Source organism: Mustelus asterias, chromosome 26, assembly GCF_964213995.1.
Source record: "Mustelus asterias chromosome 26, sMusAst1.hap1.1, whole genome shotgun sequence".
Taxonomy (NCBI): domain Eukaryota; kingdom Metazoa; phylum Chordata; class Chondrichthyes; order Carcharhiniformes; family Triakidae; genus Mustelus; species Mustelus asterias.
In genome coordinates, this window is record NC_135826.1 from 3980457 (window position 1) to 4004024 (window position 23568).

General features: G+C 44.0%; 1 protein-coding gene across 1 annotated transcript; it reads left to right on the forward strand.

Moving 5' to 3' along the window:
• Positions 1-646: 646 nt before the first annotated feature.
• Positions 647-15095, forward strand: LOC144479367 (cystinosin-like). The gene is made up of 10 exons (XM_078197988.1): positions 647-707; positions 5186-5264; positions 5353-5437; positions 6663-6763; positions 9021-9158; positions 10007-10106; positions 12085-12204; positions 13078-13248; positions 14410-14527; positions 14935-15095. Exons 1-10 carry the CDS (start codon positions 647-649, stop codon positions 15093-15095), a joined length of 1134 nt encoding a protein of 377 aa, XP_078054114.1.
• Positions 15096-23568: the final 8473 nt, after the last annotated feature.

The window sequence follows — 23568 nt, forward strand, 5'->3', positions numbered from 1 at the left end:
CAAGTAACATATCATCATGACTTGGAAATATATATTTTTATTCATTCATGGGACATGGGCATTGCTGGCTAGGCCAGCATTTATTGCCCATCTCTAGTTGTCCTTGAGAAGGCAGTGGTGAGCTGCCTTCTTGAATCGCTGCTGTCCATGTGCTGTGGGTTGACCCACAATGCTGTTAGGGAGGGAATTCCAGGATTTTGACCCAGTGACTGTGAAGGAACGGCGATATATTTCCAAGTCAGGATGGTGAGTGGCTTGGAGGGGAACTTGCAGGTGATGATGTTCACATGTATCTGCTGCCCTTGTCCTTCTAGATGGAAGTGGTCGTGGGTTTGGAAGGTGCTGTCTAAGAATCTTTGGTGAATTGCTGCAGTGCATCTTGTAGATAGTACACACTGCTGCTACTGAGTGTCGGTGGTGGAGGGAGTGGATGTTTGTGGATGTGGTGTCAATCAAATGGGGCTGCTTTGTCCTGGATGGTGTCAAGCTTCTTGAGTGTTGTTGGAGCTGCACCCATCCAGGCAAGTGGGGAGTATTCCATCACACTCCTGACTTGTCCTCATTGTTCTTGTTGATTCCTGACCATTCCTTCATCACTGACTCAAATTCTTGGAACTTTAACAGAGCTGGGCAGTATCTCCATCACATGGACCGTACTCACTCAAGGAAGACATTCACCATCACCTTCGCTTGGGCACTAAAGGCAGGTATTTACTGGTGATGCCCAAATTATGAGAATCTGTACCTGAAATTGACCCCACGCTAGGGAGATAATACCTGGGATTCAAATATGAAGCAATTGTACGGTGCCATGTGGAAAAGGTAAGGTCTATCTGAATGAATTGTTTTTTCCCCAGTACTGGCGGAACACCAGCTCTTAACACGTTGTTTGCCTGGGTGAGCAGAATTGGATCCTTAAGCAGTTAGCGATTTGTTGAGAGCTGTCTCTGGACACTCAAGTATTGTCCCACCCCTCTAACCTTGGTTACACATTTGCTGTTCTCCCTCTCCCCAGTGACAGCTCCACTCAAACTCCAGCAGTGTTATTGACCTGATCACTCAGTGATAAACCTCATCATCCAATTGGAACTCAACTCTCCTGGCCCTGCCTCTGGGCGGGGCCTAGATAATTGTGTAGGACAGGTGCTATAAAAACTGGAACAATGTGAGTTGGGGGATTAGGTCATTATGAAGTGTTGCCTTGTTTAAGTTTTGTAAGTATAGTTTCCCCCTAGGTAATCCCTCTAAGGATGCATAGGTTAGAGGGGAAATGTGTAGGGATATGTGGATAGGGCCTGGGTGGGATTGTGGTTGGTGCAGACTTGATGGGCTGAATGGCCTCTTTCTGCACTGTAGGATTCTATGATTCACTGTTTATACATCATTTTTGAGGCAATGTAATTATTCATTGGTGTAATGTGGTCCTCCTTGTCTCTGGATATAGGCAGTGGGTTCTCCCCCAATGCACAACTTGTCATTCTAATTGCTGTTGCTTGTAACCTCTGATTTGAAGAGTACCTTACTCTTTAAATAGGTGTGGCAGAAGAAAATGCTGTATATTTCTAGAGTGGATTTACCACTCATGGTTTTGGTGTATAACATCTATTGCAGTTGCTTTGTGGTACTGACTCAAGTACTTAGCTTATTTTTGAGGCAATGGATGGTGACTGTTTGTTTTTAGTTTAACCTTAACTTTAAGGGCTATTTAGTGTTTAGAGTACACTAGATACTCATGATTAGGCATACTGACCTGTATCATTTCCATAGCTTGCTTGATGTCCTTGACTTCTAACTAAATCAAACTAATGTTGAAAGAAAAGATGTTGGGAAATTCTGGAAATGAATGTTTTGAACTAAGTACTCATCTACTAATTGGAGCTGGCTCTTAAGTTGATTAACATTTTTAATTGCCTTCCTAGAGTTCATTGTGTGGTGTCTCTTGTGTGAAACACTTGGGTTCTAAATGCATGCTCATGACTTTCTGCTCCCACTGCTTGAACTATAGAATTCCTATGGGCCAGCAGGAAGCCATCAAGTCTGCACTGACTGAGTATTCACCCAGCCCCCTTCCCTATCTCTGTAGCCTGTGCATTTAGCAAAGGCAATTCACCTAATCTTTGCATTGTGGGAGGAAAACAATGAAGCCATAGGGAGATTTGCACAGACTGGAATTGAACCTGGTGTTGAGGGAGCAGTGATAATCCCTATATTGCTCACCTACTAGTTACACTATCATCCAATGCTGGATGAGCAGAAACTTCAACCAAATGCTGAGAAAGTTGGAGCCATTGTGATCCCTGGGCACTGTCTCTCCCTGGCACTATCTCCTTGGCAACTGAGGCTGAATGGAACTGTGATCTTGGTATTGTATTTGATTTGGAACATGGGGCCTGTTGAATCTGATCTGCTACTCAATTGGATCATGGTTGACTTTTTAACCTTGTGTCACTTTTTCTTGTGCTATCTCAATGGCTTTAGTACCTAGAAATTTCCCCAATCTGTCTTGTATGTGATTAATGATTGTACTTTCCACAGTCCTTGGAAGCCAGAAAATTCCAAAGATTCTCCACCTTTGAGGGGAGAAATTCTTATTCTGAGACTGCCCTCTGGGGAAAGATCTCCTCTACTTCTGACTACGTTGTTTTATCAGAACTCTGCCAATCCTAAGGTGAGTGACATCAAGGAGCCCTAGCAAAACTGGAACCAATGGGTGTTAGGGACAAACACTCTGCTGGTTGGAGTCATACCTGGTACATATTTGTGGAAGGTCAGTCATCTCTGCAGGAGTCCCTCAAGGTAGTGTTCTAGGCCCAACCATCTTTAGCTGCTTCATCAATGACTGTCATAACATCAGCAGTGGGATGTTCAGTACCATTTCTGACACCACAGATACTGAAGCAGTCCATGTTCAAATGCAACAGGATTTGGACAATATACAGGCTTGGGCTGACAAGTGGCAAGTAACATTTGTGCCAAGCAATGACCATCACCAATAAGAGATGCTCTAACCACCACCCCTTGACATTCAATCATACCATCACTGAATTCCCCCACTGTCAACATCCTGGGATTACCATTGAGCAGAAACTCCACTAGACCCACCACACAAACACAGTGGCTACGAGAGCAGGTCAGAGGGGAGAAACACTGGTGAGTAACTCACCACCTGACTCCCCAAAGCCTATCCACCATCTACAAGGCACAAGTCAGGAGTGTGATAGAATACTCCACTTGACTGGATGGATGCAGCTCATCATGACATCATCCAGGACAAAGCAGCCCGTTTGATTGGCACCACATCTACAAACATCCACTGACACAGTTGCAGCAGTGCGTACTATCTACAAGGTGCACTACAGCAACTCGCCAAAGATCCTTGGACTGCACCTTCCAAACCCATGACCACTTCCATCTAGAAGGACAAGGGCAGCAGATGCATGTGAACACCATCTGCCGGTTCCCCTCCAAGCCACTCACTATCCTGACTTGGCAATACATTGCCGTTCCTTAGTAGTCACTGGGTCAAAATCCTGGAATTCCCTTGCTAATGGCATTGTGGGTCAGCACACTGACTACAGCATTCAAGGTGGCTCACCATCTTGAGGGCAACTAGGGATGGGCAATAAGTGCTGGCCAGCCAGAATGCCCATGTCCCACAAATTTTTTTAAAAAATGCTAGGTGTGACTATCTCAATGCTCTGGCTAGCATGGACCTAAATGCCAAGGGAAACTGTCTCCATCCTAACAAAGTTCTTATCACCCATTGGCCTGGACAAATGTTAGGCCAGGAGCCCAAATGCACCCTGGTCCCTCTTATCTTTGTAACCTCCTGTAAACTGTATTGCCAATTTGGCTTAATTTATCTACCTTAGGCAGACGAAAACATCACCCAATTCCTTTCTAAACCCAACTGCCCTAGTTTTCATATCTGACTCCACTAAATTCTATCACAACTGAGGTGACTGGAATCTCGAGTACGTGTTTTCCTTCCAAGCCTTGATGTGAAGCTATAAACACTGGCTGGTAGCAATTTGGTTTTGTCAGTTGGGGACTGGAATACAAAGGGTGAATGGACATTGTTAGATTAAGCTTTAGTTGGACACCACACCAAGGATATAATGGCCTTGGATGTGTAACAGTGCAGCTTCCTGATCTAACCCACCCTGATAGGCCAGTTACCATTTCTGCCAGTGTGCAATGACCATCTCTAAGAAAAGCCCAGCCATCACCCTCTGCCTTTGAGGGCCGAAGGGCCTGTATTGTGCTGTACTGTTCTATGTTCTGTCCTTCAATGCTAACAAGTGCAGTGACAACAGCACGAATGGTGATCAGAACAGGGTAGACATGTCTAGCTAGTTTCAGAATGAGGCAATGAAATCCTGACTCTGTGGTTCAAATAGTGAGGATTTTCACAGTAACTTCATTGCAGTGTAAGCCTATTTGTGACACTAATAAATAAACTGTTAAACTAGGGGCTGTTTAGTGCTTTGTAAAGCTGTGGGTAATTGGTCTTGTTGGTTCTTGGATATTGTAATTAGACAATGTGGGGTTAGTTTTCAAATGTTAACCTTTAGTTTGGTCTTTCCCTACAACTGTAAAAGCAGCAACAATGAAGAGCCTGATGTTCCTGTTGGTTACTGTTTACACTCTGCTCAACCCTCTACAATGTGGTAAGTTTAACAAACCTATTGTCATTCCTATTCACTGCTTGGAGAAACCCAATCTCATTTTAATCTGATTTCAGAAAAAGCAATTCCATGATTCTTTGGCGGAGCACAGTGCTCTTGGTGACTCCTGCAATACAATGTCAAGCCTATGGGATAAATAGGAATTTTGTAACTTTGTGACCCTTGCAACCCATCCATTTTGTAAGTGGGTGAGATCTTGGATTAGAGGATCTGATTTGTGATACTTTAAGATTCCAAACTGGTGAATTGCTAGAATGAGGGTGCGAGAAGCCAGGTAATTTGTCAATCTCTTTCCTATATAGGAGCAGGAGGCCATTGAGCCTGCTACACCATTCATTATAACTGATCGTCCCAACTCAATAGCCTGGTCCCCTTTGCCCAAATTCTATGCTATATCTAACTGCCTCTTGAACGTGTTTTGGCCTCAACTGCTTTGTGGTAGTGAATTCCACAGGCTCACTGCTGAGTGAATAATCATGGCTGCTGTCTGTTTACAGAAGCCTCTGAGACACTAATAGTGCCAGAAGTTATTAGCTTGGAAATCCACAGCATTCAGGATGTTGAAATTGCATTGAGGTAAGTTCTGGTGTTGTGTAGTAGGAGAAAATTGAGTCTTGGTTGTGTGGCTCCTGGTAACAAGTTTAATTTGTGTCTTGTTCTCCAGTGCCCCTGTGCAGGAGACTGTAATCATCACCTTCAATGTGACTTTCTCATCTAAACAGACGTGCATTGTTCAACTACCTGAGCAGGTGAGTGTTTTCCACCATTGTGGAAACTGGGACTACTGGAATAAAAGCCAATTGTAGCTTCTGCTGAAAGTTGACTTCTGAAGATGAGGTGTCACAAATGCACTAACTACCTCCATACGCCTTAACTCCTTTCTGACTGAATTCCTCAGCTGGCAGTGCCTGAAGGCCCAGTGTGTTTCCCCTGCTCCACTATTGTAGCTTGGATATTTTGGTAATGCCCATACAAACAGTGATGGGGAATCTTACCAGGAGAGTCAATGGGATGAAAATATCCTTGTTTGGCTTTATACTGTTCTCTTTGATCTTATCAGATGCCCATCTGGTTTTCTGTTGCACTGGGTACATCACACGCTTCTACTCTTGTGCTTATTGGCAATTAATCCGTTCCTCTTGAGTTTCAGTTGTTGAGTATTGGTGTATATCACCTCATAACTGACTAGCTGACAGTCAAGCTTTTGTGAGAACCAGCTTCCCATGTAGTTTGCAGGTTCCTGAACAAAGAATTCATGATATTTATACCTTTAGGCTTAGTTACATGTGACAAACTAAATTTTATGACTCTGGACAGACTATTTTAGTTGAGCAGTTACAGCATCAATACTCATCTAATTACAATATGTAAGTCTCTACATAATTTGCTATGTTATCAAGTCCTTGAAGGTCTGTAATTTAACAAATGCTCCCGTGTAGTTCCCAAATTACTTTGTCCATTATTCTTTGTACAGTCACAGCTGCTTCACAAATTCTTACATGTATTTGATTTTTAACCCTTTCACTAACCTCGTGCAGCCCTACCTTGTACTGCTTGTCCAACATCCAATTCTGAATCAGCCATAACTTGATCAAATCCATTAGTCCCTGCTCTCTGTTTCATACCCTTGTCACTGAAGCAGTATCTTGCATGCTTGGCACTGTGACTTCTGACCTTGTGTCCTTTCCTTTGCAAATATTGCCTGCTCCCATCTCTGCTGCACATTCCATACCTCACCAGTAGACTTTGCTGTTTAAAAATTATCCATATCATGCACAGACTTGGTTCATCCAACACCCTGCTGCCCACATCCTCCGCTCTATCACATGATCTATAATATTGGTTTCAATAACTAACTAAATGGACTTGCACTTCTGCCAATATGACCGTCTCCACACCCCCTTAACATTACTGTTGGCTGCTGCCACCTAATCTTGAATGCTTTTGGTTACCTTTCTAATATTTTTTTATCAGATCAAGTTGCCTAAATCTGTGAACTCCTCATCTTTCACCGTTCAAGGAGTTGACGTTGGACAGGTCACTGCCTACCTCCAGACAAACAGCAAACTGATCAGGTATGTCTGACTTTATCCCAAGGTTTGGTTTATAGATTTAACTTTCCTACAAATTGAGACATTCCAATGTGGTGTGTAATGTTGGTTTGTGACTTAGCTCCAGCTTTGCAATATGATTTACTTTATCTCAATGGAATCAAAGACCAAGTTCCTCTTTCGCATGCCATAATGACTTTTGTCCATTAAGTGCTTCAAAAAGGTTAGTCATGGCATGAATCAATTCCAGCCTCCTGGACTGCCTGGATCCACTACAGTTCACCTACTGTCACAATAGGTCCACAGCAAACACCATCTCCCTGGCCCTGCACTCAACCCTGGAACACCAAGATAACAGACTCCTATTTGTTGACTACAGCTCGGCCTGTAACACCATTATTCCCACAAAACTCATCTCCAAACTCCATGGCCTGAGCCTCAGTTCCTTCCTCTGCAACTGGATCCTGAACTTCCTAACGCACTGACCAAAATCAGTAAGGATAGGCACCAACACCTCCCCCCATAATCCTCAACACTAGTGCCCCACAAGGCTGTTCTCAACCCCTTGCTATGCTCCTTATACATCTGACTGTGTGGTCAAATTCCCCTCCAACTTGATTTTCAAGTTTGCTGATGACGTTACCATAGTGGGTCGGATCTCAAACAATGGCCGAGTACAGGAATGAGAGAATCTGGTGCAACGATCCATGTCAACAAAATGAAGGAGATTGTCATCGACTTCAGAATGCATAGTGAAGAACATGCCCCTGTCTACATCAATGGGGACGAAGTAGAAATGGCTGAAAGTTTCAAGTTTTTAGGTGTCCAGATCATCAACCTGTCCTGGTCTCAATGCCTCTACTTTCTCAGTAGACTAAGGAAATTTGGCATGTCAGCTACAACTCCAACTTTTACAGATGCAACATAGAAAGCATTCTTTCTGGTTGTATCACAGCTTGGTGTGGCTCCTGCTCTTCCAAGACTGCAAGGAACTAAAAAGGTTGTGAATGTAGCCCAATCCGTCACACAAACCAGCCTCCCATCATTGACTCTGCCTACACTTCCTACTGCCTCACAGCCTGCATAATTAAGGACCCCATGACCTTCTCTCTTCCTTCTTTTTTTCCAAAGATACAAAAGTCTGAGGTGATGTACCAACTCGAACAGCTTCTTCCCTGCTGCCATCAGACTTTTGAATGGACCTACCTTATTAATTTAATCTTTCTCTACACCCTAGCTATGACTAACACTAGATTCTGCACTCTTTTCCTTTCCTATGTACAGTATGCCTTGTTTGTAGTGCACAAGAAACAATACTTTTCACTATTCTAATACAAGTGACAATCAAATTTTTCCCAAAGGAACCTGCTACATTGACCACTCTGGTGGTCAAAGCTATAACCCATGTTTCTCTAATGGGGATTTGGGGGGGGTACCAATGGGGAAAAGGATTTGACTATACACTTGTGGATGAGGGGGTTTAGAAATGGTGAAACCTTGCACTGCTAAATCCATTATTTATTCTCAACACAAGGAGGCTATGCAGCCACTGGTAAGATGAGCATTGATTCTCATCCCTAATTACCCTTGATAGGGGGTGACATGCAGTCCATGTGCTATGACTTCTTTAGCAATTTCATACCAATGTCTTCCATTGGGTTACTGGGACTAGACTTATTAATGGAATTTGCATCAGTTGCTGTGGTGGGATGTGAACCTTCTTTGGGAGCACTTGTTCCACAATCCTGAGTGTGCTAATAATAGTAAGAAGTTTAACAACACCAGGTTTATTTGGTAGCAAAAGCCACACAAGCTTTCGGAGCTCCAAGCCCCTTCAGGTGAGTGGGAATTCTGTTCACAAACAGAGCATATAAAGACACAAACTCAATTTGCATGAATAATGGTTGGAATGTGAATACTTACAACTAAACAAGTCTTTAATAATAATTACCTATGATCCATTTCATCCCACTTTGGGAATCCTGGTGTTTCCAGCAAGCCAAATGTGATTGTTCACCCAGGAGTTTGGAGCCTATAATTCCCTTTGGTTGAGGTTGCTTTGTCCATTGCAACCTGTCAACTTGCCAACCAATTGGCATCCTTTTTCTTTAGTATAAATTGTTAGTTTTCAAGTTGGCATTCTTTCTTTTTGTTCTGAGTGCAAGAATTTCAACCTTGACAAGTTTCAAATCACATCTCTTCCTGGCTATTGCCTTCCTTTTGGAAATGGGTCAATGTTGCTTATTTCTTCAAATATCTAACAGCCTGAATTATTTTGCAGGAGTCCATCTCGGATGCGTTTTCTAGTTGTGCACAGCGATGCCCTGAAGATTATAAACCAAGTGATTGGTTGGATTTACTTTGTGGCTTGGTCCATTTCATTCTACCCTCAGGTTATTGAAAACTGGCGGCGTAAGAGGTAAAGCCTCAACTTAAACTTCTGATAGAAATCTAATAAAACCAATAAATTCCTGTTCAGCCCTTTTAATGGAACTTGTAACTAATTCCACCCAAGGGCCTACAATAGTCTAGGCTAGAGCAACAGGTTAACCTCCCACATGTCCTTCACTATCAGGTATGCTTCAATGGTCTTGTTGTCCCTGCTAATCAAGTGAATTCCCTTGACATTGATTACATAGCACCAGCCCTTTCAATACAGATAAAATAATTCCGGGTATTCTTTGACCCAAATGTCTTCTCTTGGTGCCTCAGTGCTAGGGACTTGGGTTCGATTCCTGGCTCAGGTCACTGTCTGTGCTGAGTCTGTACATTCTCCCAGTGTCTCCATGGGTTTCTTCCAGGTGCTGTCATCTAAAGATGAGGTGGATTGGCCACACTAAATTGCCCATCAGTGTCAGGAGGACTAGCTATGGTAAATACATGGGGATAGGGCCTGGGTGGGATTGTGGTCAGTGCAGACCCAATGGGCCAAATGGCCACTTTCTGCACTGTAGGATTCTATAGGCAATCCTTGTGGTGCAGTGTTCATGCACTTTACTGCAATGAATGTTCTGTTTGTGTATGCTTGAATGCAATTATCTTGCCTGGGCTTGAACACTATTCAAAAGAATCTATAATACTTGGAACTGGTAGTTCTAAGCCAGCAAGAGTCACCATTAACTTACTGCCTCAGTGCTGGTTGGTTTCCCACAACAATCCATGCAGCCATGGAGAAAGCTGTCGTTGAGCACTGTTCCTGTGCTCGCTCATTCTGCTGAGCCAGCCTGCAGTTTGGAAATGATCTGTTAATTTTTCCATTCTCAACAGTGTAATTGGATTGAATTTTGACTTCCTGGCTTTGAACCTGACTGGTCACTTGGCATACGGGGTGTTTAATGTTAGCCTTTTCTGGATTCCCAGTATTAAGGTAAGAGTTTTTAAATTGCCTAGAAACTTTGACTTGGGGTGTGAATTACAGATAGATGTTTGTACGCCTATGAAGAGGCCTAGAGGATCTGTTAATGTAACTACACACTGCAAGGTTTGATTTATTGTCGCATGTATTAACATAGTGAAAAGTATCATTATTTGCATGCTAAACAGACAAAGCATACTCTTCTTAGAGAGAAATGAGAGAATGGAGAATGTGTTACAGTCATAGTTGGGGTGCAGAGAACAACTTAATGCAAGGTAGGTCCATTCAAAAGTCTGATGGCAGCAGGGAAGAAGCTGTTCCCTGGTACAGGGATACAACTCTAATTGGATGCATCATTTGCCACTATCTTGCATAATGTGGCACTATGGTTTTCCCCAATCCCACTCATAAACTACTGCAATCTGAAGCTTAATCCAATTTGACTGCTGGGGATTAACACTGGTGTATGCTGATCTGGGCCTCACTGTTGCAAGACAAATTCAACCTCTTTATTTGTTCTCTCAAATTCAACACCAGTCATTTGCCAACAAAGAGGATAAACTTGGGTTTTAATCACAAGTTCTTTTTTAACAAAGGAAAAAAGATCACCAAGGTTACTCAATGTGTGCTGGGGACCCCTGGTCACTGCAACATGTCCTTTGTTTTCTGTTTGCCTGGCACCAGTTGCAACCCAGTCCAAAGTGGAGTCCAACCCAAGATCTGATTTTTTTATTTTTATTTCCTCATATATCCTTTCAGATCTGCATGCTCATGTGGTTAACCTTGTCGTCTAAATACTGTTATCTCTCTCCAAATTAATATCAATGTGGCCTTGTGTCATTTCACAATGCTCTGTACAATGAGAGGTGGCAGATGGAATTTAATCCGGATAAATGCAAAGTGATGCATTTTGGAAGAACTAATGTAGGGAGGAGTTATACAATAAATGGCAGAGCCATCAAGAGTATAGAAACAGAGGGACCTAGGTGTGCAAGTCCACAAATCCTTGAAGGTGACGTCACAGGTGGTGAAGAAGGCATATGGTATGCTTGCCTTTATAGGACAGGGTATAGAGTATAAAAGCTGGAGTCTGATGTTGCAACTGTATAGAACGCTGGTTAGGCCACATTTGGAGTACTGCATCCAGTTCTGGTCGCCACACTACCAGAAGGACGTGGCGGCTTTAGAGAGTGCAGAGAAGCTTTACCAGGATGTTGCCTGGTATGGAGGGTCTTGGCTATGAGGAGAGATTGGGTAAACTGGGCTTGTTCTCCCTGGAAAGATGGAGAATGAGGGGAGGCCTAATAGAGGTGTACAAAATTATGAAGGGTATAGATAGGGTGAACAGTGGGAATCTTTTTCCCAGGTCGGAGGTGACGATCACGAGGGGTCACGGGCTCAAGGTGAGAGGGGTGAGGTATAACTCTGATATCAGAGGGACGTTTTTTTACAGTGGTGGGGGCCTGGAATGTGCTGCCAAGTAGGGTGGTGGAGGCAGACACGCTGACATTGTTCAAGACTTGCCTGGATAGTCACATGAGCTGTCCGGGAATGGAGGGATACAAACGAATGGTCCAGTTGGACCAATGACTGGCACAGGCTTGGAGGGCCGAAGGGCCTGTTTCCTGTGCTGTACTGTTCTTTGTTCAACCAAAGGAGGAATTGTACTTTACCTCTTCCTTGTACCCACCCACATCAATTGGGAAGAATTTATTTGCTAGATTCATCTTGCCAACTAATGATGCACTGCTACTCCTGATGTTCATCAGTGCCTGTATAAAACATTAGGAGCTCATTTGTTTGAATGAAGATGACTTTTGTAAATCCAGGATATACAAACTCGAGTATTTTCAATAGGGAAATATTGTGAGGAAGGCCCCTGCTTAACTCAGTGCACCATAGGTCAATGCTGGCCAAGAAACTCGTTCATAGCCATATCACAACTGACTTGTCTAAGCATTGTTCCCTATTCAATGACTTCTCTTTCCAGAAACAATTTCTTGAGCATAACCCAGAAGGAGTGAACCCAGTGGAAGCAAATGATGTATTTTTCAGCCTCCATGCTATCTTGTTAACTACAGTTACAATCTATCAGTGTTGCATCTATGAGGTGAGTGTCTCCATGCAATTTGTCACAGGTTAACATGGTTGGCCTTGTATCCCAGGGCAGTAATGATATTGCCATGGGACAAGTAATTCAGACTTGAGGGAACTTGGATTCAAAATTCTTTGTCAATCCCACCTGGTGCACAAATGCTTTTCAGAAGGAAATGCTGTCCTTGCCTAGTCTATTTAGTGTCACATGTAACACTGACATGAAGTTGTTGTGAAAATCCTTTAGCTGCCACACCAGTGCCTGTTTGAGAACATGAAGGGCAAATTAGCATGCACCTTTCGGACTGGGAGGAAACCCACAGACATAAGGAGAACATGCAGGCTCTGCAGTGACCCAAGCTGGGAATCAAACCTGGGTCCTTGGCACCAAAGCAGCTGTGCTAACCACTGCAACCATGACCCAAGATCCACAGCAGCACAACTGTGCACCATCCCTGGGCAATAAATGCTGGCCCAGTCAGTGATTCCCTCATCCTATTAATGAATCAAAAAACCCAATCATTGCCTCTCTTGGCCTTCCTGGGGCATTACTGCTTACAATAGCCCACTATTGGAACAAATGTTTCCAGTAATTGCAAGTTTTTATTTGGGCTTCCGTTTCTCTTTTCATTTGGACCATTAATTGATGTCCCCACACTTGAGTAGTTGCCTTTTTATTGAAACCACTTGTGATGCTCAAATTATAAAACCATCCCACCGTCAATAGATTTTGGTAACACTGTCATGAATTTTATTTTTGGCCATGAAATTAAGGTTGGTGGACTCAGTCTCCTTGTAGCTCAGTGTCAAGTGAATTACATAAGGCTTTAAAGATGATATAAATGCCTATTACTAATCAGTTTGAATTTTTTATTTGCTACAATAACAGCAAGGGGATCAGAAAGTATCCAAGATTGCTACTGGACTGGTGGTCAGTGCATGGCTTTGTGCTCTTGTCACTTTCATTCTGGCACTAGCAAGCCAAATAACATGGCTTCAACTTGTCTACTATTTCTCCTATATCAAACTTGGCATCGTAATTGTCAAATATGTCCCTCAGGTAAGGGCTATATGCTGTCTAAAGGCAAATTGAACCATAGTGTAAGCAGTTGTATTCATACACAGGCCAATAATCAGTAGAGGCTGTTAGTTGCCATTCATTTGAAGAATGCCTGTGCTGAAGAAGGAATGATGTGGAGATGCCGGTGTTGGACTGGGGTAAAGACAGTAAGAAGTTTAACAACACCAGGTTAAAATTCTTGGCGATCCTCTCCACTTGGAGCTGGTAGTTTGCGGTGTTATTATTCATGTAAATTGAGTCTGTGTCTTTATAAGCTCTGTTAGTGAACAGAATTCCCACTCTCCTGAAGAAGGGGCTAAGAGCTCCGAAAGCTTGTGTGGCTTTTGCTACCAAATAAACCTGTTGGACTTTAACCTGGTGTTAAACTTCTTACTGAAGAAGGAAGCCATACAACCCATCAAGTCTGCACCAACTCCAAGAGCAGCTTGTTCAGCTTCCCCCTGCATTGAGACAGCTGCTTCAGTACCACACTCCAAACTGTCTGTCAAATGGATGCATGATTTGAGGGTGCTTGGTCAATATTTGTCCCTCCATAAGAGACACAATTTCTCACCCTAATGTTGGAATGGGAGAAAATGGAATAACTTCCTCCAACATAGAGGCTGGATGAAAATAACTTGAACCCCATCTGTCAGGTATCTTGCGATCCATTTTTGGAATTGCTTTCAATTAAAGCCCAGACATGTCTGTGATGCAGTTCATGAGCAAGACCAAAGGTATAATCAGACCCAAGGACATTTCTCACTGTGCAGGAGACTTGTTATTTCCCAACCCACTTATCCTATTTTTTAAACTGGCTTTCTTGCATCTAGGAAGTTGGGTTCATTTCAACAGACATTGTAATCCCCTTGCTTCTTGTGGCTGGAGCTGATCTCGGATACTGAGTGTCCAGAGGTAGTTTGTGCAATGGGTACCGTAGTGTAGACAAATGGCCCATTCTGAATCCAATTCTCTAAAGAGACACTTGGTGATGCACTGTGGGAGAGCAAACTGCAGATGAAGCCCAAATGTCTTCTGTCTGTAATTCTCATTTTATACTTCACACCTTGTGGAATATCCCCTCATCGTATCACCATTGCATTTTAAAGTGTTTAGAACATCAATGGCTTCTCTCTTTCAATCCTGTGGTCTCTCTCCCAGGCCTACATGAACTACCAGAGAAAGAGCACTGTTGGATGGAGCATTTGGAATGCACTGCTGGATATTACTGGAGGAATTTTCAGCCTTCTGCAAATGTTCCTGCAGTCATATAACAATGGTAAGACAGCATGCAATGTGAATGAGGTCCTCAGTCTGCCACTTGTGACATTGCCCCAGAGCCCTGCTTATTGAAGGTGGGGGATAGGTTGGTCACTATCTTAGCCATGCATTCTTTGTCCTGTTAATGAGCATCATGATTGACTTGTGCATGCTATGTAACTTGTGCTGGAGCTGGAATGTTTTGGGTTACTGATGTAAGCCATAACTCTTGTTTCAATGGCCTGAAATTGGCAGGCTATCATTAGCAATAGTTTGTGGTGAAAGTCCCCTCTCTGTAGCTTTACTAGCCCCATACCCCACCTTGCTTTTGATTGGACTCAACACAATGCTGCAGTTGATTGGAAAGCTCTTTAGATCTAGATACAGAATGGAACTTGTGTTCATCTCCTCTAATCTTTTTTGCAGATGAAGAGATGCTGATTTTCGGAGATCCAACCAAGTTTGGTCTTGGTCTGATATCCATGTTGTTTGACATTCTCTTCTTGGTGCAGCACTACATTCTCTACAGGAAACGCAGAGTTTATATGTCACTGAATGATGGAACATCTTCAGTGAAAGAACACTAAAAAAAACAAGGCACAGTTCAACCTTTGCAGTAACTTTCTACAGTAATGATTTTCCAAATGGAACCACTAAAGGCTAAATTTGTATCAGTTTTAAATAGTTGTTTAACAGAAGCGAGCTGCTTTCACAACCTTGCCCCTCCCTCCACCCCCACAATTCCATTCAACTGGATGTTTGCTGCTACAGATTGAGATCCTTTTTGTAGTTGAGAATTTCCTACTCTGGAAAAGATTGTTCCATCTAATTATTCTTGAGCTAACTTTCAGATTAGCAGGAGAAAGCAACTTGTTGTCTTTTATTGCTACTGTACACTGGGTAAAAGTTGACAATTTATTGGTTTTGTATGTTCTGGGTGTTAATTCACTATCCTTACTAGAAGCACTTTGTCTCTGGATTGATGTGAAAATGTAGTAACTCCTTTCAACTTGTATTATCGTGGCTTCATTCCAATGCTACTCCATCTGTTCTTTGGACCTTTTTATAGAATGCAAGTTCTCTGGCTGTGGTATCAAAAGATAGTTTAATGTGCAATATTAAATATTTTATTGAACTGTAATCTTGTGTTCTTGTAATCCTTATTCACAACAAAAGCCTAATTGCATTATTAAACCAAGGGTTATGGTCAACCATTTCTTCCTCCTTTCAGACCAAATTGATGTCTCCTTCCTGCCCCCCATAATTCTTAATGTTCAAGAGTTGCACAATTAGACCCAGTATCCAGCCATATCTGTGTATTTTAATCCCTTTACCCTGGAGGGTCTATATATTAATGTAATGAGAACTTCTGTTTTGCCACCCCTTCCAGGTCTCCGTCTGAGTGGGGTGTGAGAATTGCTTCCTGCTGTTGACCTTGCCAACAAATAGTCTGGATACAGAAAGCTTGGTGATAGTGGTACACTAGACTAATCTGGGCAATGCTCTAGGATGTGGAGATGCTGGCGTTGGACTGGGGTAAACACAGTAAGAAGTTTAACACCAGGTTAAAGTCCAACAGGTTTATTTGGGAGTAAAAGTGTGGCTTTGACTACCAAATAAACCTGTTGGACTTTAACCTGGTGTTGTTAAACTTCTTGGCATGCTCTAGGAACCAGATTTCAAATCCCACCATGGCAGATGACAAAATTTGAATTGAAGTCTTGGTTGTAAAAGCCCATCCTTGCCCAGTCGGGCCTACATGACTCCAAACCCACAGCAATGGCTGACTTGCAAATGGGCAATAAATACTGGTCCAGACAGTGATACCCACATCCCATGAACAAATTAAGTACCTAAATGTTTATGGTGCTGAATAAATTCCTCCTGGCCATTCAGCTCAACTAGTGACTTATTGAGGCAGTTAGTACACAGTATTCCGTCACACCACTGACTTGTGCCTTGTAGATGGTAGGCAGAATTCCCAGCCTCTGGCCTGCTCTTGTAGCCACAGTATTTGTCAGGCTAGTTTAGTAACCCTGGATATTAGTGGTAGTAACTAATATAGTTACTACCACTAGTAATGCTGTCAATCAATTGGGGCGGCACGGTAGCAGTGGTTAGCACTGCTGCTTCACAGCTCCAGGGTCCTGGGTTCGATTCCCGGCTCGGGTCACTGTCTGTGTGGAGTTTGCACATTCTCCTTGTGTCTGTGTGGGTTTCCTCCAGGTGCTCCGGTTTCCTCCCACAGTCCAAAGATGTGTGGGTTAGGTTGATTGGCCAGGTTAAAAATTGTCCCTTAGAGTCCTGAGATGCGTAGGTTAGCGGGTAAATATGTGGGGGTAGGGCCTGGGTGGGATTGTGGTCGGTGCAGACTCGATGGGCTGAATGGCCTCCTTCTGCACTGTAGGGTTTCTATGATTTCTATTATTTCAAGTCATTTCCTGGCCCCCATCACTTGGGCTGATCAGGTCTTGCTGCATATGGGCTGCTTCAGTATCTGAGGTTGCAAATAGTGCTGGAGGGAATGTCATTAATGTTGGGGCCTTGGAGGCAATACTAAAGTTCCTTGCTATACTCCTCTTGAAGGGATGAATTTGCTGATCACAACTTACTCCAAAATAACTAACCAGTGAAGAGCTTGTAACATTCCTTGCCCTGGGGTGGGAAAAGAATGGGTCTCAAAAGCATTGTTGCTAGCACATTGACTAAACTCTTTGGAGCACACCATGTTGCTGTCCTCTCCCTTCACTACTACAGGTACAACTTCATTCCCTTTTAATAACTCCAAACCAGCCTTTTGAAGTTGTCTCATTTTCTGGGAGGACCTGGGCGGCATGGTAGCACAGTGGTTAGCACTGCTGCTTCACAGCTCCAGGGACCTGGGTTCAAATCCCAGCTCAGGTCTCTGTCTGTGTGGAGTTTCCACATTCTCCCCGTACCTGCATGGGTTTCCTCCAGATACTCCGGTTTCCTCCCACAGTCTGAAGATGTGTGGGCTAGGTTGATTGGCCATTCTAAATTGCCCCTTAGTATCCTGGGATGCATAGGTTAAAGGGTTTAGAGGGTAAATATGTGGGGATGGGGCCTGGGTGGGATTGTGGTTGGTACAGACTCAATGGGCCAAATGGCCTCTTTCTGCACTGTAGGATTCTATGACCTCTGCAGCAACTAAGTTATTAGCTGAGAGAATGCACAGGGTTTGATGTTTAAAACTCCAGAGCTATTTTTACTTGTCTTATTCGAACAACCAAATTCCCCCAAGTAGACATTGCTTCCCTTGGAACCAATAGAAGCTTTCTTTGCCTCCCCTATCTTGCCCTGTGAAGTTTTCTTGGGAATTCTCCCTCTTGGCTTTTAAATTGAGTGCAAACCCCCTCCTGCATTCTATGGCAAACAAGCAATTTGATAAAGGCATTCAAGCAGGGGATAATAAGTTGCAGTATAAGGTTGGCATTTTATACCAGGAGTATGGAGCATTGCCATAATGAGATCCAGCTGGGACTAAAATGCAGTTCCCACTCCAAGAATTTGAGCTACTGTATCAATGTCCTTCAGTCAGAAGGGATGATATGTCATTTATTCCACCGATAATGCAGCAGTCTGTCCCCATGCACAGCAAATCAGCTTTGGGCTGATAATTGAAGTGGCAAGTAGCATTGGTGCCAGGCAATGACATCTTCAATAAGCAATCTAATCATCTTCCTTTAACATTCAATGGCCTTATCATTGCTGAAATCCCCACCCCAGCAACATCCAGGAGATTACCAGTGATCAGAAACTAGACTAGCTGTATAACTATTGGTTATAATAGGTGAGAGTAGCAAGTATCTCGCCCATTTTGAGATGCCCACATAGCATAGGGGCTGAGTGAGGAGGTTGTTACAATTGTGTAAAGACCAGTAACAAGATAGCTGAATAATTTTCCAGTGCCCAATGTGAGGTTTGGAGCAATATAATAGGAATGTACACTTTTAGACATTGCTGTAGTCAATAAGCTATCGTCCAGGTACAGCACTGTTTAAAGTTTATTTATTAGTCATAAGTAGGCTGACATTAACACTGCAACGAAGTTGCTGTGAAATTCCCCTAGTCGCCACACTCCGGCACCTGCTCTGGTCAACCAGCACGTCTTTCAGACTATGGGAGGAAACCGGAGCACCCGGAGGAAACCCACACAGACATGGGGAGAACATGCAAACATCACACAGACGGTGACCCAAGCCGGGATACGAACCCAGGTTCCTGGCGCTGTGAGGCAGTAGTGCTAACCATTGTGTCCTGCAATAAACTTTTCACCATACACTGGAAAATGGCAGAGACTCCAAAGGGTAAACGTATGCACTGGTCTAACTCTTTGCGGGTGTTGATGGTAACTAAATGCTGGGAATCTTCATCCAACTCCAGCTGCTGGTGAGGGTAACTGACTCGGTTTACTTAAGTCCCCCTGCTAATCTGGCAGAGAGGTTCTTGATTCTCAAAATGAGTTGTCTATAAACCTGAGCTCCTTCGTTAACAGTTAGTTTATAATTCCCACAGACTCTTATTGTACAATCCGGTTTGAGGATAGGGACTATAGCAGCCCATTCAGAGAGCTGTACAGACTTTCTTCCAATCTCCCAAGCTCTACTTCAACCTTAGGATGAAATGCATAACAATGCAGGCCTGAAAATATTTTGGTATAGTGTCGGCACTCCAATACATTTTGTCTTTAGCCCCTTTGTCGTCCCAGTTTCATTTGGAAAATTGCAGAGTATTTACACAGCAACTCCTCAAATCCACCTTTCTGTAGCTTTAATACTTACAACCAGTTTAATTTTATCTGCTTTAATGAATATCAACACATTAGGCACTTAACTTTCAATTACTAAAACAGGTAGTTTGGTTTCTGTAGGATACAGTAACTGTTGCTCACACTGTGGCCTTTGTAGTAATTTAGCCAAATGCCAGTTTCCTGTCACCAAACAAAAGAACGCCTCTACTTTCTCAAGGTGCTAAGGAAATTTGGTATGTCAGCTATGACTCTCACCAATTTTTACAGATGCACCATAGAAAACATTCTTTCTGGTTGTATCACAGCTTGGTATGGCTCCTACGCTGACCAAGACTGAAAGATGCTACAAAGGTTTGTGAATGTAGCTCAGTCCATCACACAAATCAGCCTCTCAACCTTGACTGTCTACACTTCCCGCTGCCTCGGAAAAGCAGCCAACATAATCAAGGACCCCACGCACCCCGGACATTCTCTCTTCCACCTTCTTCCGTCGGGAAAAAGATACCAAAGTCTGAGGTCATGTACCAACCGATTCGAGAACAGCTTCTTCCATGCTGCTGTCAGACTTTTGAATGGATCTACCTGATATTAAGCTGATCTCTTTCTACACCCTAGCTAAGAATGTAACACTACATTCTGCACTCTCTCCTTTCCTTCTCCCCCAAGTATTCTATGAATGGTATGCTTTGTCTGTGTAGCGCGCAAGAGACAATACTTTTCACTGTGTCCCAAAACATGTGACAATAATTAATCAAACCAAATGAATTGAGAAGGGCCACACCCGTGGTTTACAGCGAGAGAGTCTACACCTCGGGCCCGACAACATCGCTCCGGGTTCAGCAGCAGGTTTATAAACTCCCGCTCTCCGCTTCTCATTGGACGAGCCTCTGCTATGGTGTCACAAGTCTGTGAAGTCGGAATCAAGACCAGGCCAGCAGACATAGCTCCTGGCCACTTGGCCTTTATGAATATAGGGCATCGTCCTGTGAGTGGAACAATTACTCGGGGCTCCCAAAGAATGATCCCATCTGTTGTGGGAAAAATCCACTAGTAGTCAGACTTCGAGATTCAGAAAATACAATTTATTTAACGGAGCTCCGTGGAGACAAGGCACATGTCTGTAGCAAACCTTCTCTCAGTAAGATGTCAGGAGTAGTCCATCTTTATACTCTTTACACAATGGATGGACCGGTGATTTGAACATTATCACATCGTTTAGGCAGGTACAAACAGATATAGACATTTAACATGGTATTGTTCTTATGAATGGGTACATTTCCTCATGTCTGTATCTATCAATGGTTGGTTTCGGCTCATTCAGGTGTTAATTGGTTTCCTCGCATTCATATTTTCCCGCTCTTCCTATGGCTAATCTATTCCCTTTGTTTTGGGTTTTCCTTGTCTTAAAAGATGTCTCGACCCTTGGCTTGGCTTCCTGAGGTGTTTGTTTGCTATGAGTCACTGTCTGTGATTTAGAAATGGCTTGTCTGTTAGGTTTTGATTTAAAGTGATTTCTGATAAGTGGGAGCCGGTGTCTGCTTTTTGGCTCCTTTCCCAGTTAACTCTTTATGTGCCAGGCAGCCATTGTAAAGTGTGCTTTCCTTATATTTTCCCCTTACAGTCCCTCCTTTTGGTCGGATTATGGCTTCAACAATCCCCAGACCAACAATTATACATTCACATATACAATTCTTCGTTCTTCTCTCCTTCTTTGCTTCTTTTGATGTCTTCATTTCTTCCAGTATCTTCATTTCTTCCGATGTCTTCAGGGATCTTCATTAGGGGCTCTTCTTCAACGTACACACTGGCTCCTGGCACAATTCTTGTCAACATTATTTTAAAACAGACTTTAAGGCATCCCACAGTCAGACAACAGACAATTATAATGACCATGAGTATGACCAATCCATGTAACAGGTACGACTCCCAGGACTCCCCCACCAGCCATGCCAGCCAACTACATCCTCTCCTGGGTCCCTGTCTAAAGTTATCAAGTTGTTTCCTGATGTCATTGATGACCTGTGTAATATTGTAAGACTCATCTGTGACATGGGTTATGCATTTGTTGCTTATGATGGCACATACTCCCCCTTGTTGTGCTAACTGGTAGTCCACTGCGTATCGTGTCTGCTGCGCATACAATCTCAGTTCAGCCATTTCTTGGTTAACAGCCTCCAATGCTTTTGAAGTGCTGTTTCCCAGGATTGTTAGTCCACAAACAATATGGTTTCTATTCTTTGCTCCAATTACCCCGGCTGACCCCCCCAGAGATAAAACTCCGTGGAACCCATACCCCAGTGAGGATCCCAGTGTACCCGGGGCTTCCCAGTCAGCGCAGAATTCCCTGCTAATAGCCTGGGTTACTATTCTCCTCTGAATGTACCCCTTCTGAGGGCATGGAACAGTCAGTGGCCCGATTGTTCCTACCGCAAAATGGTTTGGGAGGTTTGATGTTTCTGTCATGAAGGTACCATCTTAGCCCGGTAACACTTAGTGTCCTGATTATGAGTTTGCTCATACTGCCAATTGTTCAGTTTATTTGGCTTCCCGTTTGATCCCACCACCTGGGAAGTATCAAAGGGGTATGTCCATTTGGCTGAGCTTACGTGAGTTCCATTACATTGCCCGCAAATAAGCTGTCTTCCCGCGGTTATATTTAAACATTTCCGTTCGTCACAAATACAAGTAATCTGTCCCTTGTTAATCCGACAATGTTGACGGACACACTGTGTCTGGACACAAGAATCATTCTTAGGGACTAAGGCATAGTCACATCCCCATCCCTGCCCCGTAAAACAAAGCGGATAGCTTGCAGTATCTGAACAAGCTTTTCCTCCCACCTGTTGGGACCCCCCGCATGCAGGATCTGTGGGGTTTACAAGTCCCACACATCTCCCCTGTATACCTCTTTTATATTTGCCAATTTGTCCCTTGCAGGGTGTTTCTGATGTATCTACAGTATATAAGTCCTGAGGGGTCCACCCAGGGGTGGCTACAAATAGGGCTTCTACAGATTGTGTTAACGGGTAACGTAAAGTTCGATTCCCGTGAAAGTGTATGTGAGCTTTGTAAAATAAGTTATCTTCCAGCCCAGTTAATTTTACAGTTGCAAAATAATTTTATCCTTCACCCTCCTGCACCCTCGTTCACGCTCCTTCACCCTCCCCCACCCACCTTCACCCTCCATCAGCCTCTTTCACCCTCCTTCAACCACCTTCACCCTCCCTATCACTCTTTCACCCTCTTTCACCCTCCTTCACCCTCCTTCACCCTCCTTCACCCTCTTACACCCTCTTTCAGCCTCCTTCAACCTCTTACACCCTCTTTCACCCTCCTTCACCCTCCTTCACCCTCCTTCACCCTCCTTCACCCTCCTTCATCCTCTTTCACCCCCTTCACCCCCCTTCACCCTCTTTCACCCTCCTTCATCCTCCTTCACCCTCTTTCACCCTCCTTCACCCTCCTTCACCCTCTTTCACCCTCCTTCACCCTCCTTCACCCTCCTTCACCCTCTTCACACTCTTTCACCCTCCTTCTCCCTCCTTCACCCTCCCCCGCACTCTTTCACCCTCCTTCACCCTATTTCACACTCTTTCAACCTCCTTGACCCTCCTTCACCCTCTTTCACCCTCTTTCACCCTCCTTCACCCTCCTTCCCCCTCCTTCACCCTCTTTCACCCTCCTCCACCCTCCTTCACCCTCCTTCACCCTCTTTCACCTTCCTTCACGCTCCTTCACCCTCTTTCACCCTCCTTCACCCTCCTTCACCCTCCTGCTCCCTCCTTCACCCTCTTTCACTCTCTTTCACCCTCCTTCACCCTCCTTGACCCTCCTTCACCCTCTTTCACTCTCTTTCACCCTCCTTCTCCCTCCTTCACCCTCCTTCACCCTCCTGCTCCCTTCTTCACGCTCTTTCACGCTCTTTCACCCTCCTTGACCCTCCATCACGCTCCTTCACCCTCTTCACCCTCTTTCACCCTCCTTAACCTCCTTCACCCTCTTTTACCCTCCTTCAACCTCTTTCACACTCTTTCACCCTCCTTCATCCTTCTTCACCCTCCTTCACCCTCCTTCACCCTCTTTCACCCTCCTTCACCCTCCTTCCCCCTCATTCACCCTACTTCACCCTCCTTCACCCTCGTTCACCCTCCCCCACCCACCTTCACCCTCCCCCTCCCACCTTCACCCTCCTTCCCCCTCCTTCACCCTCTTACACCCTCTTTCAGCCTCCTTCACCCTCTTACACCATCCTTCACCCTCCTTCACCCTCCTTCACCCTCCTTCACCCT